Here is a 27,121-nt window from a genome sequence, read left to right on the forward strand (position 1 = left end):
TTAAAGTCTTGCTTCATAAGTCTCTTCGAGGACACACAGGCTATAGCTAGTGTTATAAATACCATCTGCTGTCAATGTTGTAAGTTTATATGTCTGGTGGAATTTCAACAAATATACAAAATATGAAAATACCAGTAATGCTTAACCTACATAAAACAAGCACAGGCACAAAGGTTAATTCCTTTCTGTACGTTGGCCGTTGTCAAATGATCATGATCAAATTAGTTCCCAAAATAAGTGCATTGTCTGATTTCATTTTTTTTTAGTTTGGCATGGATATAGAAGTAACACTGGCTTCAGGCAAAGCACTGGCGCATCCTCGAATCGTAAATTATTTCGAAAGATCACATGTTTCTCTTTCCTCGATACAGTGATGCTTCATACCAGTTGATTATCAAGGCTGGGGCCATTTGGGAACCATTCAGCTTCAGATCATCCTAACGACTTTTTACAAATTATGTTTAAGAAATATCGCAATAAAAGATGTATTGGGATCGCCTGGATAGTGTTAATATATAAATAAATAGGGCGGGTAGCGATTTGTGAGCGGGTTGGTATTATTTATGGAGCGTGAAGCCGTTTGTTAAATGTTCACATCACTGGCGAGGTCCATGGGTTTGATAAAAAGAGACAAGTCCCTTCAAAAAAGGAGTTGATTGAAATGGCGTGTGCCTTGCTGACGGGAGCCAGCGAGGGACAAAGCCCTGCGAAGCCATGGCCACTCGAGCAATTATTCGTGCACGCTGAATTTGGATTAGTGCAATGGAAAGAAGCATATGTTTGGCCCGGGGCGACACTCCCCCCGGCTGGCTTCTGAGAATGCGGGAGAGAGGGAGAGGGAGAGAGGGAGGCTGAAACTGGAATATCAACAATATTAAGCGAAAGGAGGAGAAACATCAACACAGTTCTTAGACTTTCGTTTTAATATGTCGGACATACACTAGCCCGTGACAAGAGTGTCTTAACACTTGGCAGTGAAAGGAAAAGGTCAGAGTATGCTTTTAGTCAACGATGACTCCAGGCCAATGCCAATTCCCCGCTCAGCATCTCTGCGATACTGTAAATAATCAACATTTTGTTAACAAAGGCATGATCCGATACAAGAGGCTATCTTTCTGAATGGCATTCAAAAAATGTTTCATTAATTATAATTTGAGTGCCATACAGGCTAAATGCTAAATAATTTGTTTAGTTATATGTATGTCCACGATGTTCTGTCTTCCACAATGTTCTATCAAACCCAAACATAAAATATGTCCAAATGTGAATACAATCATTTGAGAGTATTTGCGTGCGCAGATGTTTGTGCAGTTGGATGTGTGCGTCTCTATCTGCCTGTCTCTCTCTCAGCGTCTGTGTGGCCCGATGTGTGCAAAATGCATAATCAAATCGTTAACAAAACACCCTGGAACCCCACCCGCCTCTGATCCGTGTCCCATACCCCCAATTCTAAACTTTCGTTCCAATTAGTGGGGTGTGGCGGCACTAAAGTCAACTTGTTTATTCAAAGTCATTTAATGTTTTCTAATCGATTACCTGATGTCTCAAGTAATCAGGGAACGATTTGGCAAAGTTGCTGACCTTCCAAGGCATTATAGGAGCCCGCTCCCCCATATTGGTCCCAGGTCATTGTTGTGGGTACACTCCAATGATGGGGGCTGACAATGACAATTAGCCATTTTGCGCTTCATTGCAAACTTATAGAGTCACGTAATTCGATTGTGGGGGGCTGACCATTTCATCTGTCATTTTCTTAGACGTTAAGGCGTCTAATTTTTCGCAGACTAGCTTGAAACAGGCTCCGTCTGAAATGTGACATAAATGAATAACGTCTCTCAGAGTTTTAAAAATTAATATTTCAGTAATTTTGCGAAAGCAGCCCACATATTGTATCTGATTAGTGGGGTGATAACTCTGTCAAGTTGGTATTTGTCTCTTCTCAAGGAGCAATATTTTAAAAGACCGACAAAGATCATGACGGCCCACAAATTTCTCCTGTGGACTAAAAAGCCAAACAAACAAGGTAACTGAGAGAACATCTCTGTAAATAGGCTAAAAATGTCCTTCCTTCAATGAAAAGGAACATGGGATCACGTGGTGCTTTTCATGGCAAGGCACATGTCTAGTCATTTTGCCCTCCCTGGCTGTCATATTCAACTTTTGATACACAAAGTAGCCTAGCACTCTTGAGCTGTTCAAAACACGCTCATTGACTGCTTGTACTGGCTAAGAACCACTGACGCTGTCTCTGCTCGTTAAGGAGCTATGAATGGGTTGTGATTACAAGTGGAACATATTGGGTTACAGGTAGCTAAGAGGTAGGTGCGATTACAGATTACCTGTGGTTTGCTGTCTCAATTTAATGAACCCAGACTACAGTAAAGGCATAGTCGTGCGCGCCTGCGTGCTCTGGGCTACCGTCCCCGACACGCAAGTGAGCTACAGCGCATGTCTCTGTGTGCCTCAGTGTCTACTACAGTGTGTGTGTGTGTGTGTGTGTGCGTGTGCGTGTGTTAGAGAGAGAACTTGTCAATATTGTTGAGTATTTGAAAAAAATATTTTAAAAACCCAGCCGTTACGCCCATGCATTTTGAAATGAAACTCGTTATAATTTAGTGCTGTAAAACAGATAATGATTTGGGGAAACGGCACAAAAATATGCACAAGTTAATTATTGCAGTGGAACCAAGTGTAATTGATATAGTTCCTACCAGAGGTTTCTGAGAGAATTAAACACATTCAGCTGGGTATTCTATGGAGCAATCGAATCTCAGTCCCGACAATTTTTACATATAGTTATAGCTCAAAGGCATTTTTATGTTAAGGTGGTTCTACTCGATAAAATTGTGTTTAGGTTATAGAATATATGCATACAAGCATTGTACTTCGAGTAAGTTTTGCCAACAAACGAGTGCATGTGTATTAATTGCCTCTCTTTAATGAAAGCTGAACGACTGAGCAGTTGTTTATCATTATTTGTAACAAAACATTCATGCCTGTGATGGCGCCTATTGTAAAAGATACCATCCCAAATGCTTTCGTTTCGCTCACAGAAAAATAAAATATTCATTTAATTTCAGTACATTTATTAATTTGAATTAGCATTAATGACGTATGTGAAGAGACCTCTAATTCCAATGAATATTGCTTAATACGATTTCTTCCTTTAAAATGGCTATTTATGCATTCATTCTTTCTTTCTCTCTCCCCTCTCCTTCTTGTAGCAGGAGCAGCCGGGTATTCTTCTTTATGAGTGCGCTTTTGTGCCTGAGGTTAAGATCCCACACACAATCTGAGACGCAGCCAACAAAAACAGCCCTGACAGACAATGCCTCGCTTCACCTGCTGCAGTACTGTGCATTGCAATTATGCCAAGGACATGTACAGTTAGGCTTCATTCACCTTATTTGAAAACAACTGCCTCCAAATTAAACAGGCTGTCTGGAGCTAAAAATATGCGGGTAACAAATGACCGCTATGGTGGAGAAAATCCGCTCACTTGTGTATGTGTTTGTGTGTGTGTGTGTGTGTGTGTGTGTGTGTGTGTGTGTGTGTGTGTGTGTTTGTATGTGTGTGTGTGTATGCGTGCGTGTTTTCTCTCAATGCCACCACAACCAAGAGCTGCTGCTGCTTTAGTTGTAGCTGTAGCTGCACTTGAAACTAACATGGAGGCAACAGAAAGTGAGAGGACACACATATTCAACCGGGCTTGACTTGACATGCTTCGCTGAAGATTGATTTCGAGGTGCATGGTATCAATAAACAATCAAATTCAATTTGAGTTTTGATTATATAACGCCTAGTTCCTGCACACTTGCGCACACAAATAGTACACTACAAGGTACGTTCACACACGTGCTAATTCCCATGAATAACAAATGACCACACTGGACCTGCGTCTACAAATTAGATCAGACCAAAACATGACAAGAGCGGCCATTTTCCACATTCTTGAATGAGAGAGGTTGTTTTTCGTATTAACAAGATAATGCTGAAATTGGATTTTCTTAATTTTATTCGAAATGTCTGCAATGAAACCAGACATTCCTTTTTACAATAACAAATATCTGACCAATCGTTTGCTTGAGTCTATCTGAAACATGACGCCTAACTAAAGTTGCAATGAGGTAAAAAAAAAAAAAAAAAAAAAAGACCAGGCAAAGCAAGCGTAATGATCCTCCGCATACGCATATATCTGACTGATTTTAAGAGGAGTTTGGCTTCAGGGCTGAAACTACACACACGCACTTCAAACACATATGAGTGTTCATTGTTTTGTGTGTCATTTGGCTTGGTAAAACGCCCAGCGCATGTTTGAATGATCCTGTGCTCTGAACGAGGAGTTTAAAGTAAGTTTTTTTTATTATACTTGAGGGAAACAATGGGTTCAACTGCTTATTGCGAAGAGCAACCGCCAAGGGAGAGTTAAACTCAATTACTGTAACCGTACTGAATAAAAAAAAGAAAAGAAAAAAAATCTGCCAAGCACGAAACACACCCGGGCGCAGGAACCGCTGAATAAAAATAAAAGATATGAGTAAAATCAACATGAAGCGTATCAAATATTTTATTTTTTTCTGGGCAACAAAGGACTATAATACATTGACAGGCATGGGAACTATTGCCAGCACAGGTCTATACAATACAGCTAAAACTGCCTCCAATTTGGACATTGGACATACAAGATATCAGATGGTCCCAAATGTTTTGAATTTCTTCGAACAATTAAAAAAAATCAAAAGACAATATCCATTTATTGCTCTTATGGTGCTTGAAGGGAAGAACAAGAGGTGAAACGTATTCTGATTGGCACAACACATGAAAGCTTGTATAAAAACAAGAAAATAGAAACACAAACAATTCTCATCAGGGCTCTTATGTATTTTTTTTTCGATAAAACTGAATGGCGTAAGGATGATATTGAGATGGAATCTTTTATTTCTATTCAATTTGTTCACTTGCTTCAATGTCGCCTCAACATGCTACAAGAGGGCTGAACTGAAATATCCCAGAGAAAAAATACCCCAAACTTCTGTTTTTCTAAGAACCATAAAACCACATGAAGAACTAACCGAATATTTAAACCCACTAAAACAGGAGGCACCAGATAAATAAAAAAGAAGTTTCAACAGACTCACCATATTTACAATTCCCATTAAATTACACATAAATAAATATATACATACATGAACACAGATTCCCTCATACAACTGCGAATCGTGTTGAAATTCAAAAGTTCAAGTTGGTCGCTCAGAGTGAAAGTCTTTTTTTTTTTTTTACTGAAGACATTGTATGGAACTGTGGATCATTTTTTTCAAGTTTATTATTCACAATACTGATAAAAAAAAAGAAATAATCCTTTTCCCACTTTTTTGTCATGTGGCTACAATCGTAAATGAAGATATTGAGGGCTCGCTGGATATCAGTCCAATGTAGCTCATGAAAAAGAGGGAGTGTATTTAAAGTTATCATGTGGTAGACCATTTTCTCACTCTCTCGCTCTCTCCTTCTCTCCGTCACACACTCACGCACACACACCACCCTGTAGCTGTTCCTCGGCGCATGTTCGTGAGTTTCGCATGTGTGTGTCTTTCCTCTTCTTGGGAAGCGTCATCTCCCGTGAATCCAAGGTTTAATGGCGGTCAAAACAAACGAGTTGTAAGGTGTTAGGTCTGGAAGTGGCACGTAACGTTGACGTCTTGATCAATAGTATTTTAATATGTATTTATAATATTTATATGGATTTGAAAGAGTGGGGGGAAATCACTTTCTGTGTTTCTCATCTTTGTCGCCTTTAGAGCCGCTGTCAGAGTGGCTGTTGGGATTGTTGTTGAGGTACATTTTGTCCATGGCTTTTATCGCCTCGGTTAGATAGTTCTGAATCGCGGTGAGAGCTGCGCACATGGCCGGGGTCCCGAATCCGTGCGAAATGAGACTGAAATGGGTCAAACAACTCTGAATCCCTGGCTCAAGAATAGGCTGTGGGCGAGAATTCCCCAAGGGCGAGCGGTCCTGGGAAAGCAGGTCTGTGAACTCTTTGCAGATTTGTCTAAAAAGAAGGACAAATGCAAACGCGTGAGCTGTCGGCGTCATTCATTTAATTACACATGCAGATGTCAAGCTGGTTCCTTTTGGGGGGTCAGGCCTTGAGCCGGACCAAACTCAAGAAGTTGAAAAAATAATGCAATGGCAACGTCTGTCATGGGCACTGTCATCAGTGTCAGGGTTGGAGTTCCCCTGTGGCCTCTGTGTTACTTTTGACATCTGATTACACTGTCAAAACACGGCCATAGACGTGAACCAGGTTAAATAAGTTTATGTTCACATCAGTGGTAGACCAATTAGGGCTAAATACGGCTGTTGCCAAGACATATGATCGGCCAGCCAGTGAGGCTACAGCAAAATTATTATTATCATTGTTGTTATTATTATTATTATCATTATTATTATTGTGCTTCAAGAATGTGTCTCTTCTAGATAATGTTTGGGGTTATTTCAATGGTTGAGCACGTGTGTTTTTTCTGATGACTCCACTATAGGCAGCATGCATTTTAATTGGCTGCTTAACTAGAGTCTACCACTGCGATTGTCTTGAGCCTCTATCAGCCTTTCAAAATGTTGTGAATTATACACAAAATATTGACACGACAGTATCTAGAAACGTGCCCATGACAACTGTTAACATCCTAAGATTATTCCAATGTTGAAGTTGTGAGACTATGAAATGCAAGTATGAGACGAATAGCTGTAAACATGGGAATAAGTCATTGAAAATCTGATATTTAAGTATGGAACTTACTTTGACGCCAAAAGCATGTTTTTTCTTTGGACTTGCTCATTTGGGTCGGAATGCTGACGGTTTACATATTCAGCTATTGCCTTGGCGGGGAACTCAGTCTCGCATACATAACCGAAATCCCTGGCAAGATGCACGGCTTCGCCTAAGAGGAAAAAAACGGGGTTGAGTGTGTAATATATTGCTCTAAATGACTGACATCAAATATGGACCAATTAACACTTCCACTTCACACATTATTCATCTAATTAATGTGATCGGCCAAAGAAGGCCCTGCTCTGTGATGCATCAATTTCGATACACAGCACCTGCATCCTCAATAGCACAGTGGGATAAAAAATAGTGTGGACACTTGAGTGTGGCTGAATTAATTCTTCTGTGTATAAATCACCAAATATAAGAGAACGTCATAACATGATAACTGCAAATAATATGCGACAGTGGGCGTTAACCAAAAACAAAGCATTGATTCTTGATGTCCCAAAACAGTAGGCTATTGGATGGCTAACAGATTGTCAAATTGAGAAAAACAATTTCAAACGGCTACAGATAAATCTTACTCTTACATACTTTAGCCATGAGAATTAAAGGGTAATTCCACTGAAGTCGGCCTATTTTGTTGATTTTTTCAAGTCTTTGGTTTTAATTTCCTGAAACAGTTGGGTTTTAACTGCGGGGCTTCCTGCCATAAGCTTCAACTCCGGAAGAACGCATGCGCCAATTAGCATCAAAGCGCAAGTCCAGTAAACTCGTTTCCATAAAATGGAGCGGATCATAAACAATAACAGCACTTGAAAAACGCAGTGTCCCTTCACTAAATAACCGACTGCCATCGCGTCCCCAGCCCCCACCTCCTCCGCTTTATCACGAAGGAATCATACATTTCTTCAGGCTCATTACCATACAGCACCAAATTTCAATGAAGCACAATGAATATTGCATTCAGTCTTCGACTTTAATGATTAACAGGAACCAATGAACCGTCCCAAGCTTTCACCTTTAAAAACCCACAGCTCACAAATACCACCGCACTGAATAATAAGGTTCAACTTTGCAAGCAGAATGGATTAATTCTACAACAATGGCATCCTCAGACTGCAACATAATTAACTAATTTATTTTTCATAATAAGCTCACAACCCACAGGTCAGTTTTATTCCATCAAAACCCCACACGCTAAACTACTATTAACTGTCTTGTGTAAGAACTTAAGTAGTAATAAATAGCATTCCTCCTCTTTTGCGCCGCCATCATAGTCATTATCTGTTACATCGGTGGTTAATCAGTCATCTGTCTAACCTCTACACAAATGCAGCCATTAAATAAGCAACCCATGATGCTACCAAGACAGTAAAAACAACAAGGACTAGCCATCTGGCGAAAAGTAGGCCATGTAAGCTATCATCCAACTCTAAAGAGTCTTGCAGCCCCACATTTCATCGCAATGCCTCAAATCTACCCACAGGTAAATTAACTTCCCGCTCTCTAATCGCCCAAAGCTTCCGAAATCATTGTCATCCTTCTTTCTTTGAAACACACATATCCTTCATGCATTGTTGCTTGTAGGGCACACTCAATCCAAATTACACGGATGAACGCATATGCTGATTTTGAATGACCCCCATGTAACCGCTCAAAGCACCTGCCATCACGGGCACCGAACTCGTATCATTTACAGTTTTTCTTACCTTCCACGAGTGACGTCAGCAGGGTTACATTGGCAGCCTTGCGTCTACCTGCTGGTAGATTTAATCCGATTTTGTCCAATTTCTCTCGTAAGGATCTTCCTCCGTTCTTAGATTTGGCCCTGTGGGAAAAAACAAGGTTTTACGCTTGCCATTTTATCTATCCAGAACTGCCAATAAGCCCCTGAACCAGGAATTAATCTGAAGATCTAGAGTCTAATAATATAATATTTAGGTGAATGTGTGAGTCAAACTCAAAAGTGTTCTAGTTCTACCAGTAGGCCCAGTGGTTCTGGTGTCATTTATTTTCTCTGTGACGATATGTTAACTAATAGATAATACAGGCAACCAATTAAAAGGAAAATTTCAATGTTAGCCTTGCGTTTTATAACAGTAATAGCACCATGCTAGTACATGAAATGTGGCCTACTTCAGTTAAAATTCTGTTACAGGAGTTATTATTTGATTGTATTCTGATATAGGCCAAATTTTCCTGCAACTAGGATAGTCCTACTTACAATGCAGTCCAATTAATGTCTTAGAGACACAAATCTAATTGCAGTGATGTTTGAAGAAATAAAGGACTGTTTGAGACATGGGCTGCCATCTTGGTTTACGTTTAGGCACAGGGCAGTGGTTGCTGCAATGTAATTATGGATGGCATTTAGAGAATAAAAATCACGGTGGTCCAACTCACCTTCTCAACACGCCACCGAGCAGAGAGGCGTTGAGGCATTCAGGCGGAGAGAGGCGTCTCTGCACTTCCGCCACCGTGACCTTGTACTTTGATGTTGAACTGAGAAGAGATAGGCGACCCGGAACCGAACAGAACACTTCGTTTCCATTTACCACTCCACCAAATAGACCGTCCTTATTAAGAGGGATGGCCGAGATGTTGTTGTTCTTAGATAAAGACACGGGTCCTGCAAAGAGAGAACATGGACATGGTTATAGAACTTCGATTTAAACCAGGGCGACAATGCAAAAGATGAATTAAAACCCAGAAGCTCTGAGCAGCCAGATTGTGTAGCTCGAGTGTGTTGCCTGCCCTCATCTCAGAACACACGGAATCAAAGGCAATATAGTGTTATCGGAATGAAAACGCCGAATGAAAGAAAATAGATTCGATAGCAGTGCCTTTTCATGCATCTTATGAATGTAACTGCTTGAATGTGCCCGGGGTAATGAAGTGGCCTACCCATCAAAATATTTAATATTATCCCAACCCCAAGCTTGGGGAATATGATGGCAAGAAGTGCATAGGATTGCTTTGAGTTTGACATTAACTGCAAGACCCACCAAGGGGCCACTGAATGAATGAGACAACAATGCATATGTGAACAATATATGAGGCCCATGTATAATTTGTGTGAAGTTAATTAAAACGGTAACGAAATGATAAAAAATTAGTTGTTCAATAATTAATGGTAATAAGAATCGTCATCACTTATATTGGTTTGACGTTATTTTAACAGCATGATGCCGAGAAAGAACGCAGTGTGAAACTACACCATTGGAACATTTTGTTTGCTCTACACAAGGAGGACATGGTTCAAAAGCATGCACTGAAGGTACTCATGCACGCACCCCCGTGCGCGCACGCGCTTGCACGCACACATACACAACGCATATCCCACACAATCGTACGGGCCAAAATATAGCATAGCGCGCGTTATTTAGTTGCAAGGGTTACCCCTTTGTGAGTGGTAACCAGAGACAAAGGCACAAGCCCTTTCGGATAGATCACTTGTGACATTAATAGCTCAGGGGAGGAAAATAGAGACAATAGCAGTTAAATGAACTCTTGAGATTACTAATATAAGAGCCAATTATCATGTTACTGTGCGAAGAGCATCTCTCAAGATTCACTTCCTTCACTTTCTAATTTGACCAGACACAAAAAGCTTCGTGCAGCGAGATAGCCTTGTGTCGTTAAAACCAAGCCAGAAAAGATCACATTTTATACAATCAAATTCCTAGGCTGTGTGTTTCTTATTTTTACGAGAAACTATGCCTCTGAATCCACACATCTCCAAAAACGCGACGGGGATCAATGTAAATTGTGGCTTAGATGAGATGCCTTAAAGGATATGTAAAGATGAGTATATAATTTCAGGGATTTGCTCATTGCGTTCCCCCCTAGTGTTATACATAGCTTACACTACTAAGAGCTGCCATTTTAGATTTAGTCCCGAAGCGTGGAGAGCAACAAAAGATAAAACAAGTGCTATCGCATTAACAGACTGTTATATAGGGCGCATCGTAGCAAGAGCACGCTCCTCAAGGCTCATGCAAATTGATGGCGCTGTATTCCGAGGCACCGGGCTCTAACTCAAGGCCTACAAATTAGCCAATTCCTTTGCAGTGCAACAACGCCTGAGCGCTACCGGTGACGAGCTGTGCTGTGCTGCCCTGGTTGTGGGACGAGGCACGGTATTTGGTAGAAAATGGCTTACCTTTCTTAATTACAGTCTGATCTGGGATGTGGAGGCCTTGATCTTCGACATGCTGAAATACAAGACACAAGGCAAACATTAGTGGACGTGTGAAAATATTAAGAAATAACTTTCTGCATGGCACTTACCAACATATGAATGATAAAGTATATTTAAATCAGAAGACTTCCACACTCAAAGCAAAAGTAACTATACTAAAGTCCAGCGACTTCAATGTGACATAACAAAACAATGATTTTTCGTGGGTGCGAATATATTTAAATAATTGGGCTATGGGTGTAACCCACGCAATAGAGAAAACAGTGAAAAATGTGATCAAAAAGTTAAAAAAAAAAATGTGCACATTAACACCTTGATTCCCCTCACTTAAAAAAAGAATTCAGCGTTTGTTTAATTTGTCAAAAAAAAGTCTACATGGATAGGCACGCTATTCAAACAGGGACGGTCAAGCTCATAAGTTACAGACTGCAAGATGCATCCACAAATCACGCCCAATAAAAAAATTGGTATAAGTTAAAAATCGCAATTATTGCCGACCTTTGCAGGAATAATCATGGGAATTAATTCAACTAAACAGTTCGCATGTTCATTTGCCACTCATTGTTACAGATAACAAAAGTAACGTGGCCTTTAACAGTAAAACATGTAATGATGATTTTAAGTGGAAAGTGTGGAAGCTGAGTTTAGGGGGGGAAAGGATACAGTGAAATGCCACGTGTCTAAAAAAATTGTGTATTTTGTGTTGTAGTCAGGTATTACAGGAATTTTCATGGGTGTGATGGACTCCTTGAAATAAATATCTTATTTTCTTTGTTAAATATTTTTTTCATATATTGTCCAGCACAACCTATATATTTTCTTCTACAATTTCAAAGTAACCCAATAATGCCAACAGATAATATCTCAATCAAAACTACAATACAAGGGGTTGTTGTTAATTTTCAGCCGTAATTTGCAAATAATGTGATGTTACTTAGTGGGCAAGGTGTCTTACCTGAACATCTTCTAAAGAATGAGGTATTCCATGGATGGAGATAGAATCAGAGAGTCCTGTGTCTAGTCCGTGTCCCGACGGAAGAAGCACTTCCCTCCGGTACTCCCTACACAGCTGATGGGGCAGGCCTCGGTGCTGGTGCAGCAAGCTGCTCTCTTGGCTCTGCCTCTGGCCTGGCCAGCCAGGGTGCTGCGGCTGGGGCTGGGCGTGCAGAGAGTTGATGGAGTAAGGGTCGTTGACGTGCGAGTAAGGGTCCTGAGACTGCGGGTAGATGGGCTGGTAGGGCGGAGGAAAGTACGGCGGCTGGAAGTCGGAGTTCGGGGTGTGGGAGAGCGGAGGGGCGCTGGAGTAAGGAGACTGGCCCACGCCTCCCAGCTGAGGTAGCCTGGCTGTCCCATTGCTGGTACCGTCGTGACGATCCTAGAGAAGAAAATAGGGAAATTAGATTTTCTCTTTTTGGACAATAACTAAATATTTAAGGCAAGTTTAAGTCCAACCCAGTCAGCAATGACTGTTGATCATCGGCGTTAATAATAATAATAATAATAATAATCATTATAATAATTATCATAATAATAATAATACTTATAACAATAATAATAATAACTTCAAACTATTCCGTAGTTGCGTCATTATTTAAATGTTTAAGTTTATTTATGAGGATTTTCCCAGAAGATTTAACTGACGACTATTTTTCAAAACACGACATAAAATACGAAATAGGCGTACGCTGACAAAAGCAGTAATGCAGAAAAACGATTTTCTTTCCTTGCCAAACAGATTTAACAAGAAATCGAGATTTTACAAAGCCTTAAGTGCAACACCAAGTCCACAGTCTTCACCTACAAATACAACTCACCATCGCGGAAAAACTGTGCACTAACATCTCTGAAGCTTTTCGGGCAGTTCAACACGAAAGAATTTCTGAGAAAAACCGCTGACAAAACAACGAAAATAAACGTGCAAATAAAATAAACCCAGTGCGGATTCTAAAGCGAGGTGGTGGCGCCCAAACGTTCAGATATGCACAGCAAACGGACGATAATCCATCAGAATTGGGTAAAATTCCTCCTGTCCTTCATTTGCTGTGAAAATGCAGCGTTGTTCTCTTGCGGGTTATTGTTAAAGTTTCTTATATCCCTTTTTCCGTCTTCTTGCTCTGTCACTGAGCTGTTCCCTCGCTTGAGCTCATATTAGCAAAGAGCTTCCTCGTCCCTTGGACTCCTAATAGCAGATATTCATGACTATTAATATTACACGAATACTTAATAAGGGAAGAATGGTCGGAAATCGAGCGTGAAGCGAGGAAGCAACTCAAGGCAGAGTCTGCACTAAATGACGTCCATTGAATGAAGCATCAGTATATCTAATCAGAGATGGGGAGAGAAAGAGGGAGTGAGGGGGAGAGAGAGAGAGAGGGAGACAAAAAGAGGGACATTCTCTTGCGTCCGACGAATCAGAGAGGGGGGAACATTTTAAAAGGTTCGAGGGCAAGCAAAAGTGAAAGAAAGGCAGAATGACGGAGGCAACGACGAAAGGAAGAGCTAAGGAAGGAAACAATGTTGATCTCAGATTTTTTATGAAAACCTAGCCAAGGCGCAGAGCACACTGGCTGGCATATTTTTAATGTTCATAAGGTGGCAGTCTACGCGCTTACTCCTAACGTTATTGTTTTTTTTTCTTTTTGTCCTTCCTGTCGTTCGCTCTCATTTTACCTCAGCTTCAGACGTCTGGCGTTCCATGGCCCTGACGGTTTTCTCCAACAAATATATCCACGGCAACACAATTCCAAAGTCCACCGACCGAGCTTTTGGACACTCGGAGTAAACGTATTCCAAAGTTTGCATACGAATCCGCTGTCTCTCCGTACAAACACATGCACACATACAAACACGCCGAGAGAAAAAAAAACTCCCTTCTCAGGCTACAGACACGCGATCATTTTTGGGTTAGGCTACCGGGCGTGAAACAGAAGTCTCCTTATGAAACAGAACTTCACAAAAACAGCCTTTTTCGACTGGCATTGGTATATTCGCCGAACAGAAAAAAGCGAAGCACACAACCAAACACAGCGAGAAAAGCCTCGAGTTTCTTCACCGCTGATGGCGTGCCTCTTGCACTCTAAACGCGGGCGAAAACACGTTCAACTGGCTGCACCAGTCCGAAACAACTCCCAAATATTAGTGCCAAAACTTTCTATCCATGCACAAACCACATCAGTCAACGCGCAAAGTGTACACACCATCTCACGGGCTCAAAAGACATGGATTACTTAACACACTAAAATAAAAGGTACATTTAACAATAATTGATATTGGGAAATGATGAGAACACAAAGATATATATATTTTAAAATATATATCTTTGACATCTGATATTACACAGACGTTTAATTCTGGCATGGCACGCAAGTGTAACAAATCTTAAAATTCTATTTTGTATTTTAGTTTAATTTATTATCAAAGTAATTCGAAAATAATTTTGTTACATTAAAAATACTCTCGTATTGTAATATACGATTTTCTGGATTTTTTAAAACAAAGTGTAACATATCTAAACTAAATTACACATCCTTTAACATCATTCAAACATTTTTATTCAGCTTTTTATTCTTTTATTAATAGTGCTGTTCAATCTATGTAAACGTGCTGAAATTTTTGCATTTTCATGCAAAATTGTAATAAAAGTCAGACTAAACTTCTTACCTCGCAGTCTTCGTATTTAATATTATCAGTTAATTTCCAAAGCATTTTCATCGGTTGTGAGTATATGAAGTGCGCCTGATCTTATTTTTACACAGTGAATAGCGCCCTGGACTGGATGGGGTTTTGGGTGAGCTCGCTCTCTCTTGCGCTCTCAGATCTCCCTCTAATGGTGGAAGAGAAAGGCTGGCGCGCTACTGTAATAACACTCGCATTCCTCATTAGCATATCAACAACCGCTTTGATTCCTCTTTGCCCAACACCAATGGACAGCACAGGTACAAAACTGGGACGATACCTTGCTTGCCTCGGCTGTATATTTAACCTCCCACAAAACATATGCAGGTGTAATCACTTGTAGACATTAAGACTTTTTTTTTTCAAGAACACACTGACTTTTACACAAAAAAGTCTCCCAGACTACCGAGACTGTATTTTATTAAACTGGAATTCTATCTGACAACAAGTCGACGTCAGTAACATTCAGACATATGTTTATTTTCCAGTGACTTAACTTGGCATTTAGACCATTGTATTTTGTGACACATTTGATGAGAATGATATCGACACTGCAGCGTAAGGCTTTAGGATCTAATTAATACTTTCTCACGGAGAGCGTGCCACCTTATGCAAATACGCAGTCACTTGGTCGCCTTGAAATACTTTGTAGCCGGTCTTATTATCATAGACTGTTGTTTTAGTCCCATTGAGATCCGAAGTTTGAGAAGCAGTCTCTGTAATGTTATGCAAAAGAGGCTCATTCTGCTGCCAGTGTACGAGTCCATTGCCGACATGTAAGGGCACAATTCTAAAAATGTCAATAATTAACACAACAACATGGGTTGTTAAATTTGAATGAGCCTCTGGAGTAGTTAAGTTTAGCCCTTCTCGGCGGCGTCGCAAGCACCCCAGGTTGCGGGTCAAGAGACAGGTCGCCAAACTCCAAGGCGTTGGCCTACCTATGCCCACATTACCATTTTTGGTGGAGTAGCCCTAAACTAGTTGTCATTAATGAGAGGCGAGCGAGACAAGCCTGCAATGACAATGAACCCCGAGAAAGGTGCATTAAATCTCGATGGGTGTGTGGGTCTGTATGTGTCTGCTTTCGCTTTGTTGTTATTTGGTGGGGGTATGCTGGGCTGAAACTAGGCTGGAACAACCAACTCTGTCTCACCACGGATGAAACTTGTTTTGGGTGTTTCACACAACTTTAACATGTGAAATCGGGCTCTATAATGACGGATGTGAAAGCTAAAAGAAGCATCATGGAAATTAAGAAAACATTTACTTTAACGTCCTAACATCAGAAATGACACTTCAGCATTTTATATTTGCATACATGACGCAAGCCTTTTACATTCAGTCAATTAACTCAGCATCTTCTTTTCAACAGTTTGTTTGATGAAATAAATTCGGATTAACCAAACTGTTGACAAATCTCAAATGAATGTCAGTGGGACATATCCAAAGCATTTCTCCACTACTCTGATAGTTCGAAATCCCAATCTTAAAATCGCGAATTACATTTTTCCAATCATATCCCTCAGATTCCCCCTCTAGATTTAGACTCGCTGTCGTGGAGTGCATTTCACCTAGACACGATTCCAACTGTGTTTTGCGCGACGTAGAAGGCCTTTAGCCCCTTATGTTGGTTTTGTAAAATGAGCATTGGAATAATAGGAAGCCAGCATATACACACCGTGCTTTCTATGGCATTCAACTCAATTTCAATTGTATTCAAATATAATATTACATATAAATGTTCACCAAAGGAAAGTTTAAAACTCTTGCGTCACCGACCAATAGTTGAAATAGTTTGTGCTATCGGTTGAAATTACATTTACTCTAAAACGCATTATGTTCACAGCATGTTGGGTATGGCCATAGAGAATCGGCACTGATTATACAATGTGTAAAAGTGGTACCGTTCGGTCAACATAGCCCGTTGTGTGAAAATTAAAAGGCACGTACCTGCCAGTCCCCCATTTTGCCCATAACTGACATTCTTTGCCGTCGGTCTTGATATGTAGATCACACTGCGTGTTATCTCATTGAGCCTTCGGTCCTTAAGCCAATATCAGTTTTTACCTGGACTGGATGAGCTCACCTGGCCGTAAAAAAAATACCAGAAAGCCACCTGGTGGCGCATGCGCATTGCGCCGGGTGTGTACACTAATTTACCTAGTTTAGAGACTACCTGAGGAGGTATAGCCTAGAAAGTCTCTCACATACGATCCCCTTTGGACATGTCCAGATGTTAATCCACTGTTTCATGCTGAAGTATACGTTTTCCTTCCCATAACCATATGGCACCTCTCCAAAATGCAGAAAAAGTAGGTTTGCCAGAAGAATTCAAGAGCCCACTCCGTGGTTAACAATGAAAGAAATGTTTGTATTTTTGTGTGTAGGATTGTAAGCCCCAGCAAACCAACAAAAATCCATGGTATTATGTGTTTACACTTTGACTTGTAGATTTTAGAAATACATGGAAAACAAGAAGTACGTTTTTGTGCACATGTTTTTTGTGTTTCTTTTATTCGAGAAATTCGAAAAAAAATCAAAAGTGAATAATGTCAACAAAGCTAAAAGTATATATTTTTTTCGTTTCTGTCTTTCTCTTTCTCTCACAGACACACGTACACAAAGACAAACGCTTTGCATCATGCGCCGGTTATAAGTGTATTGGGTGATCAATAATTTATAATCTGTTTATTTTTAACAAACGTAGGCTATGCGGGCCCCCTCAGGTCGAATTTGAATGAACTGAGATCCCAGCGAAAGGACTGGTTAGAAGAGCAACACGTGCACGCGTGGAGGTGAGAATAGGTTCAGAGGTCTTTTGTTTTAAAAGACCATGCAACACCTACACTGCGCGCAAAGTTGTTTAACATTGTTCGTGACATCGTTTTTAATATACGATTTTAATGTTAACGATTTTACAGATGAACATGAATCAGTTGCATCTTGATGAACAGCTTTAAGGCTGCTCGTCTGGGCTGAAGTGGTTACAACTAATGTGAGGACACAAACATACTCTTCTGAAATTGTATAGGTTTCTTGTTGCATCAAACATAACTTTATGAATGACGATCATACAAACAATACCAACATGACCATTTGAGCAATTATGCAATGGACTCCATAAAAAACCTGCTCCAAGTAATAACAATAGTCATTCTATTAAATATGAATAGCTAAAAACGCGCATTTGACTAAACAAGACATAAACGCCTTGTTTTCACTCACAACAGTCTCAATAAAATATTAGCACTGTACTGAAGAACTTACTTTAGTTTGCTTACCAAGACAGTTACACCTAAAACTCACTGTGACCTCACACTTGGAGCATAATTGACGAGCTACGCATTCAGCTTTAACATGGGCTGATAATATTTTCATATTTTTCGTTTCATACTAAGAACCATGAATGTTCACTTTTGTTGCTATTGCCAGTGGTTAAATGACTATTGTCAACGTTAGAAATGACAAATAATCTAGTAAGTAGGCCCACCATATTATTATTATTAAGGCAAACGCAGACAGGTTATCTATTCTCTTTTTGTAAAAAGTTTTGTTAAAAAACGACACCAATCAATATCTAATTTTCTGGTTTATAATCTTAATTTTAAATAGCAATCATGGGCCTTTCGAAAGAACAATAGGCAATCCAAACTTTGTTTTCGGAGGAACCTAAACTGCTTTCTCAAAAGTGTAGTAGCCTACAGATATAGCCAGGTCAACAGCCTGTGCACGGTTAGGCGTCTACGAGTGTATTCAAATTAATATAATTTGGCACGACGCATCACAACGATCATTGGTTCTCTGGCGCCATCTTTCGTTTTCTAACTCTTACGGCCTACTAACTGCGGTTGAATAGTGCATGCAGTATCTAGGTAATGCATTGCATTTTGTGCAGCATTATCATCAGTAGGGAGACGTACATGGATTTCCTAATTAAACCGTCTAGAATTGTTTGATGGCATAAACCCATCGACCCATAACTTGTAACGCACTCGGCATCAACACGTAGGGAAATTAAGTAGTATGACATTCATTTGTCACATATTCATGAAGACGATGCCAATACCTAACACTAGAACTGTCAATGAGCTAGTCTGTTGACTTTAAGAGTAACTGTATCTAAAACAAAGAACGCATAAGGAAAATACATAGAGGAGCATAACAGTTGTCCGCCCTAATCAATACCTAAATGTTAGTTCATTATAAATTGACAATTTGGTGACAAGCTATAACCGACCATTTGATATAGGCCTAGTAACAATTCGACTTTTCTCCCGACACTATGTGTGTGTAACACTAGCTTAGTGGTCATCAAAGCTGAGCTGCAGGCTAGTCGCAAAGGAGGCTCAACATTGCCTGCATTAGGTATTTTAAAGCTATGGCAATTACATTGTAAAGCTAACATTAAAACCCTTAATCTGTACTACAAACAGTCAATTTCCAGTCACTACAGACACCGATGTGTTCAATGTATTTAATTTGTTTAATATCTTTCTTTGTGTAGGCTTCTTATAAAACATTTTTGATAACAGAGGAATAAAACACCTTACACAGATTTTAGTTCAGGTATTCAACCAGATAGGCGATCAAAAGCACTGAGATAATCAGATAAACTAGCACTGTTCTCTAGGTTCTAAATGACAGTTGTTGAATCATATTGTTAACATTACCATTGTTCCTTATGGTCAACTTACTTTCGTATTGCCTTGAATGGCAGCAGCATGTGTAGGCTAATAATATTCCGTTTCAAGGGCAGTTTGGTCAGCTACTTATCTGTGATCCACGGGCGCCACCTAAAGGTAGCTTTGGGTAACCTCCAATTTAACTTCACCGACCATCCAAAGAAACAGTTCAAATCTGTTCAATTTCTTGATCATTTCACATGTTGAAATGAATCAATACACTTTGTAATTGACAACAATAAGCCAATGCAAGAGGTTTAGTGACACAGTGATGTCTGCAGAGCCTGTCTGTTTCATAGCCTGTATTTGTTTCAGTCTGCTTTCCTGATTCTGTTAAGTAATCCAAGTATGCTATCGATGAACAGCTTTCCTCACACCTCTGGGCCAAAAAACGGTAAGCCAGTGAAAATTAAATTTGATATTATTATATCTGAAAGTAACCAATCAATGGCCGTGTCGGTGTCAAAATGGAAAGAGTGACGTGTAACTTGGTCCTGGGTTTGCGCGCGTGAGAGGGACACTGCTGCTTTTAGCGTATGGATAACCTATAGTTCCACTATTTGCTAATTCCACGACCAGCTAACAGGCCTTCACAGTTTGATGACGTTACTTAACCAAACTAACCAACACATTCGTCTGCTGTGTGAAACTGCTGTTACTTCAGAGTGGAGTGACCGGAGACGGTGGTCTGGTCGGTGACAGCGTGATGCGGGTACAGGTGTAGGCCCTCGGCATAGGTTATTGGGGGGTATGAAGGCTGTGCAGAGATAAACGTATGTATGTTGCTCTGCACATGCGTAGTATGACTCACGTGAAAATAATTTTAGTGTGATTAATAGCCTGTAGGCCTAAAAATATTATTTTCACGTCAAATGGGCTTTGTATCGTTTGTCAAAATAAGAGTATGAGACTGTATAATGCGTGGATATAAGAGGATGAGACTGGCCTATAGGAGTATAATATAATAATGTTTTCTATTTCATGTGTTTGCTTGGCTTATGCCTCGGTTACATGGTAGCCCTATTGTTATCAATGAGTAACCTACTTGTTCAGTTGCCTAATGAATATTCGAGAACATCCCTGCGCATTCACCTTGAAAACCTTGAGGACACTCACACAGATGTACTACAGAACTGCCTCCGTCATCTCTTGAATCTTCTGTTTGGCTGCTGGTTGGTTAGTTAAGGGCAGCCGGGAGGGGGGCAAACGCGGATTGGGCGGGTATCTCTAGTGTTGATGTTATGCTGGAGCAGGCTGGTGCACGTGCAGTCTTCGTCTTGGGCTGTGAAGATGTCGGTGAACTGCTGCAGGAGCTCTCGTAGCTGGCCTCTCTGGCTCGACTCTAGCCCCTCACAGCTCAGATGGCACAGGTCTTCGACGGCTTATCTGGTTTCAGCTGCCAGCAGTGGCTTCGGCGTGGGGAGCTCTGAAATGGGCCGGAGTGACGTAAAAGCAGCTCTCCTCAGCCTGCAACGACCTAACCTCGGCTACGGCTTCTCTGCTGTGGGTGTGGCCTCAGCAAGGAATGGTGACAATTAAGCAGGCTTTGTCACAGTTGGGGATGGCTGTACGAGGACCCTCTGGTCTGGCGACGGCTTTGCCGGAGTGGCTGGCAACGACGTGGTGATCTCTGGAAACTGGAGTCGTGGCGTAGCAGGACCCTGGGCTGTTGGTATCGCGGTGGCAGCTCCCCTCGGCTTGTTTTTGAGGACAGCTGCGGCGGGAACAGGGCGCTGGTCTCTCTCCCGCTGATGGCAGCTCTTCTCCAGCAGGTTGTGTTGTGGCTCTCTGGGCTGTTGCCGTGGATGTGGCAGCCCATGTGGTCGATGGGTTGTCTTCTCCAGTGGTGTGAAGTGCCCAGATTTAGCTACGCTCTTGACACATCCTCCGTAGTGCCCCACCTAGCCAGCCAATCGAATCCAAAGATACACGAATCTTGGATGCTGGCCAGCCAAAACCAATGATGGACCGCCTGCCCAGCAATGTCACCTGCATCAACGTCTTCCCCTTCATCTGGTCCAGCCCAGCCTAGGGTTCATGGCTCTTCGGTTCCCGGCAGCGTTCCGAGGAAGATGGTGGACCCAGTTTCCACTAGAGCTCGGCAGGGTGTGCCGTCCAAGTCACAGTCATTGTACAGCCCACGAGCCTGGCCCAGCTGGTCGAGCCACAGCTGTTCAAGTAGGTGGGATAGATTGGTGTTTCTGAGGTGCTTCTCTATGTCGCCCTGCGTTAGTTTGACGACGGCTGGGGCACTGGGCAGCGAGGCGCCGGCGCTGGGCAATGGCGTGCAACATGCCTGGTTCCTTCACATCTGTAACACCCTCGGGATACCCTGCCCCTGTGATTCAACCTTGGGCACTGGGGAGTTGCTGCCCCTGCCACCTCCTCTTCCTCTTTCTCTTCACTCAGCTCAGCCTGACGTACACGGTGCTTCGAGCTGGAGGAATGCAGGATGTCCTCCAGACGCTCGGCCTCGTCCAGGGCTGCTTCTAGAGAGCTGGGTGCACTGAGACGGATCTCTCAGCCTCTCTGGCTGCAAGCCCCAAGCAAAAGCCAGCAACATGAGCTCTTCTTGCTGGCAGTCATTGAAGGTGGGGTAGCCCCGGCGAGCGTACAGGCAAAGGTTGTCCGCATTTACGCCCAAACTCTCCTTCTTGCTCCGCCGGCAAGCTTATTGTCATCAGCAAACACTTTATGGCTACAAAGCTCGCCTGTTCTCCCAGAGGTTAGTCCACCAGCACTTTGAGCGCTCTCCTTTCTAAGCCGAGCGCGTCTTGAACTCCGGTTTCTTCTGCCGCCCAGCAGCTGCACCTGAACGAGGTAGGTGTCAAGCAGCCCCTCTCCACTGTAGCGTGGCAGCTTCGTGATCATCTGCCGTTGAGCCTCCATCATCACTAAGCTGGTATGCTGCTGGCCGGCTGCCTCTCCCAGGCAGAGTGGGCGCGCTTGCATGTCTGGTTCCTGGTCCCGGTGCAGTGCAGCACTGGAGCAGGCGACTCACTCCATTTGCGTTGTGTGACGGGTTTGGAATGCTGGTGCAGTCCGCTGTTCCTTCCTGTCACTTCTGGGCTGGGGACACAGCCGGGTTTTGCCCAAATAGGGTTCTTGGAATAATGCTTCTTGGCTATGCCCCCAGTTGCAACTTGTCCAGCAGGTTCATGTTGGATATCCCCACTTCTGAAACCAATGTAGCAATTGCACAGGAATCAGGCTTTTCTTTGACTCTTTGCTATTTACTAAGGAGGAACAACACCTTCAGTCAAACTGATACTTAATGGCAGGATGGCATGGATCTGATACTCTGGCACAACACAATGGGCAATGGTGGACGCTAACACACAAGGGAAACTATACCAGGGCATTACACAAAACACACTGACTCCCAAACGCAGAAACAGATATCGATGGAATTTACAGAAAAAGGGGAACACATATACATTCTAAAATGGAACATTAACATGGAATGAAACATGAAAATTTTTACAGCACACAGGCACAAGATTATGGGGTGAACTTACATCATACACACACAAGGAAGCGCACAATACTGTAGCACGTTGCAATAGGAAAAACAACGTACGACTGAGTTTATTATAGGAGAAATCCTTTTTACTTGTCGAAGTTGGTAAAGTACCAAGTTAAAATGCTATGACCGGCAACTGCAAAATGGCTATACAGTGTTATCCTATTGGGTAAGGATCCGTGTCAAATTGACAGGCTCAAAATATTATTATAGGTTTCTGAAATAGAAATAGAAATAGACCTGTGTCTGTTTTCCTCAATAACTGTAAAGTTAAATGTCAGTTTCTAGTCATTAGTTTACCTGTCTCTTCTAAGGATTAGCCTACATTGTATAGCCGTTTTGTGGTTGCCGATTATAGCTTTCTAACTCATCAATGGACCGATTGCGATCGTTTGGTTGATAATAAAACTTGGGACCGAAAAGGATGGGAAAATAGGGCCCAGGTTAGAAAATACTGAAAACTACGACAAAATGACCTTTAACTACCATAAAGTAAGCTAATTAAACTGTTATAATAAGCTAATGTTCCCATATTTCTTTTCAAACATGTAATTTAGATGGTAGATGGTTCCTCTACATACTGAAAATGAGCTGCTGCCACTTGTAGGTTGCGCGCGGCAGAACTTTTTTGAGTGCACACCATGAAAGAGGATCCTGCTGTCCTGTATGTCAGGGTTGTGTTAACCAAAAATGACCAGTGTGTGTGATAAAATGTGTAAAAAAAAACAATAAATGAAAACTTGCTAAATTAAAAAATGTCTGGTAATAATGCACATACAAAAAGTAAAACATTCGTGTTTTGATAGTGAAACAGCCAATCAACTTTTTTTCGCAGAGGGTGCAACAGCAGCCACACCTCTCATTGATGGCTGTGATGACGGCGCTCCGCGGTTATGGGGGTTTAACTTGCAAAGTGCGTATTTATGAGTTCAGCGAGCTGGGCTACACTGGCTAAAATGACCTGCGTATGCATGTGTCAAGCGAGTCTTCTCTCTGAAGAATAAAATTAAGATGGTGCTGCAAAGTGGTTTGGAGGAGGAGAAAGTGACCAGGTTCATGGGCATCGCAAGTTGCAAAGTCACATTGATTTCAAGTCGGCAGCAGAGGACTTAACTGCGTTAAAAAAAGGATATATAAATAAATAAAAGTAAAATGTTTCGTGGTAACCTATAGGCCCTTTAACTTAAATCAGGCTATAGATGTTACAGGTTACAGATGTTTCGTAAAAGATGTTTTGTAATGCTAACATTTTAGCAGCTAATGTTTAAATATGTAAATATTTGTCTCTCAATCATTACAGTTCGTTTTGATTAATTGTTACTGTTCAGTAAATAGTCAAACTGATTTGAGGTAGTTGTCATTCTTTGGTCAACCTAGGTGTACATAGACTGTAATAGAAACATGACCGGTAAGTTTCAAATTTGTCCAGTGAAGTCAATTCTTTCTGGACACAGGACAGACAAGAACAAATCCTGATATATGATTGTGCCACCGCGTTTCTATAGTAGTCCAGAATAGACAAAACAAAACACTGGCACTAGAGAGGGCCTTGGAAAGGGACAGGTATTCAGTTGGTTGCAATCTGCAGCCTCACCACTAGATGCCACTAAATCCCACATACTGTACCTTTAAGAGTTTATTAATGTTGCAATCTTTATTTGTTTCTTACTGGATTTAATAAAGTCTTTCAGAGCTTCCTGTGCTAACTTAACTTCTAGTTCTGATAGACTGACGGTTATCTGCTGTCAAGTAAGCAGCAACCAGCCAGCAGACCTCAAAAAGCTAGGCGCACACCTGGGGTAAACTTCGAGTAGAAAATCCCAAAAGAGTAGAGTTATACCGAAGAGTTTAGGGGTCATGACAAAGTGTATGTACCTTACCACAGAGGGAGAAGAGGTTATTATATTTGATGAAATCTTGACACATTCCCATAGACATGAATGGAACAGTGCCTTCCATTGGTATGCATCAAGGGGAATTTGTAATAAATTTGTAATTTTTTCTCAAGCTGTGTGAAAGAACGCTCTACCTGCATTTTAGCAATCTGCTTTCTTGCTATGTAAAATAAATAGTTATGGTAACTTGGCAACTGCATTCTATATTATATGCTTGTTAATGGGGTAGGTATGTTTCTTATATGTCTACTTTTGCATGTAGGCCTACCATAGCTAGGGTCTTGTTAGACCTGTCACAACAGTACGACCATTTACAATTTTTTTTAATTAATCAGAAAACAGGTTGAAAACGGAATTATGCCCTCAATAACTCCGCACATGTACTCAATTGGCCATCTTTTTTACGAAAGAGACTCAGTTTCCCAGCAGCACTTTCGGCCAAGTTGTTCCTGTGTCAAAAAGATCAGTGCATCTGTGCGCAAGGGGCTCGTGAGTTAAAGGGCATTTAGTAGGATAAAGGTATTTGAAGTGAACGATTGAAAGCCTTGTGAGTTTACAGTGTTGCATGATTTGTAGCTTATCTAATTATGGTTATTGTGATTGCATGTGTCTGATCTTAGCGTTTAACAATATGTTGTGTAAAGAGAATGTAGGGTAAGCTATCTTGCCTCAAGTTCAAGGCAGGTCGGCAATCTTGAATTACTGACAATGAAGACATCATACAGAAACTCATTTCAAACGCAATATTGTTACAGTTTAATGCTTACCAATGGTGTTGTGTGACTGCGCTGTTTGCACACATTTTAACATGAGCTACAACGCTACATAGGCTACTGCAAAATCTCTGAGGTAATTCTTCGTGGGTGTAAGGCAACTTTAACCCAAAAACATATTTGATCAATTCACTGGTTTGACAGGCTTTATCAGTCTGTTCAGGTGTTGAACATGCCGGTTGATTGGGCTGGATACGGATATGCAGCCTTAGTTGCATCCGGAGGAGTCATCGGATATGTGAAAGCAGGTGATCAAACGTTCATTTGTGCATAAGTTAGTTGCTAATTACATTTAGACAATGTGTTAACGGTTATTCATCCAAACTCATATCTCCTTATCTAATTCTCCAGGCAGCGTCCCCTCCCTGGCTGCTGGGCTCTTATTCGGAGGGCTAGCTGGCGTTGGGGCCTATCAGATTTCCGAAGACCCAAAGAATGTTTGGGTTTCTTTAGGTGGGTTACTTCTGTACAAGCCTTGGTTTAAAGTTATTACAGTACCGTCTTATTTTAAGTACTATACAATACTTTAGGTACAATAGTGCTAAAATAATATGCATCAATCTAATGTGTGTGAAATTATGGTCTCTGTTCCCATGTGCCCTTTCTAGCCACTTCTGGAACCTTGGCTGCTGTTATGGGAAAGAGATTTTACAGCTCCAGGAAGTTCATGCCACCTGGTCTGATATGTGTTGCAAGGTATGGTGGTGATTCTATATTTGCAATATGTGGACTGAGCTAAATCTTGGATAGGCCTAAATGACTGAGTCCAAATATCATTGCATGTGCTGATTTGAGTTTAAGTGTTCTTATAGCATGCTCTTTTCATTATTATAAATGGACAGTATGCTTAGGCCCATGTCCTGAACATGCCATTCTTAAATGACTGGTAAGCTTTCCTTGTGGCTGTTTCCTCTAACCTTAAGACTATCTGAAACGAAGCACTGCAGGATCATAGACGTCTGTGACTTTGTCTCGTCTTCATATTCACTAATCTATAACTCATTCCTCTGTATCTATGTAGTCTCCTGATGGCTGCCAAGATCGGTTATGGGATGCTAGAGAAGCCGCAGGAGTCATAACACTCTGATACTTAATGAATCATGGCCTTCTTGTATGTAATAATCCATGTATATCCTGACGTCAGACCAACAAATCTTTTTGTATAGAAATATAAATAAAAATGTAATAATTGTTAGTAAAATAGGATGTTTGTTGTGGGCGTCTGTGTCCCCCGAATCAAGTGGGAGCAATGATTTAAATGCTACGAGTTGTTGAGTGGGTGCAATTCAAAGGAAACTTAAGCTCACTTTTTTTGTAGTATAAAATACTTACAAAACAGCAGTCTTTATTACATGCCTCCTTTGAAGATCTGTGAGACTGAAGCTAGTTTTACAGGAGTCTCATTCATGAGTAGTAGTAGTAGTAGTAGTACAAAAAGTTGCAGAAAGACTTTGAAAGCTATCAAAAGTCATAAACGGACCCTATGGTTTAAGGTGGTCAGGACAAACAAAAAAACAAATAGAAAATACTTAAAGATGTGTCTGGCAAAACAGTAGACCGCTATCAACCAGCATAATCGTATGGGTTCTACACG

General features: G+C 41.2%; 2 protein-coding genes across 4 annotated transcripts; one reads left to right on the top strand and one right to left on the bottom strand.

The window, feature by feature from the left end:
- Nucleotides 1–4,549: 4,549 nt before the first annotated feature.
- On the bottom strand, nucleotides 4,550–14,811 carry tfap2a (transcription factor AP-2 alpha). 2 transcript variants are annotated; one of them, XM_042705484.1, is made up of 7 exons: nucleotides 14,637–14,811; nucleotides 11,932–12,351; nucleotides 10,938–10,989; nucleotides 9,179–9,404; nucleotides 8,485–8,603; nucleotides 6,800–6,941; nucleotides 4,550–6,049 (listed from the first exon to the last, which is right to left on the bottom strand). In XM_042705484.1, exons 1-7 carry the CDS (start codon nucleotides 14,685–14,687, stop codon nucleotides 5,764–5,766), a joined length of 1,296 nt encoding a protein of 431 aa, XP_042561418.1. In that variant the 5' UTR covers nucleotides 14,688–14,811; the 3' UTR covers nucleotides 4,550–5,763. The 2 variants fall into 2 exon arrangements, with proteins under 2 accessions (XP_042561418.1, XP_042561419.1); XM_042705485.1 differs by lacking the exon at nucleotides 14,637–14,811 and adding an exon at nucleotides 12,791–14,295.
- A 10,353-nt stretch (nucleotides 14,812–25,164) lies between these two features.
- tmem14ca (transmembrane protein 14Ca) lies at nucleotides 25,165–26,728 on the top strand. Of its 2 annotated transcripts, none has more exons than XM_042705491.1 (5): nucleotides 25,165–25,273; nucleotides 25,672–25,775; nucleotides 25,879–25,980; nucleotides 26,136–26,223; nucleotides 26,549–26,728. In XM_042705491.1, exons 2-5 carry the CDS (start codon nucleotides 25,700–25,702, stop codon nucleotides 26,604–26,606), a joined length of 324 nt encoding a protein of 107 aa, XP_042561425.1. In that variant the 5' UTR covers nucleotides 25,165–25,273; nucleotides 25,672–25,699; the 3' UTR covers nucleotides 26,607–26,728. The 2 variants fall into 2 exon arrangements, with proteins under 2 accessions (XP_042561425.1, XP_042561424.1); XM_042705490.1 differs by having other exon boundaries at nucleotides 25,183–25,301.
- Nucleotides 26,729–27,121: the final 393 nt, after the last annotated feature.

Source organism: Clupea harengus, unplaced genomic scaffold (assembly GCF_900700415.2).
Source record: "Clupea harengus unplaced genomic scaffold, Ch_v2.0.2, whole genome shotgun sequence".
NCBI classification, from domain to species: domain Eukaryota; kingdom Metazoa; phylum Chordata; class Actinopteri; order Clupeiformes; family Clupeidae; genus Clupea; species Clupea harengus.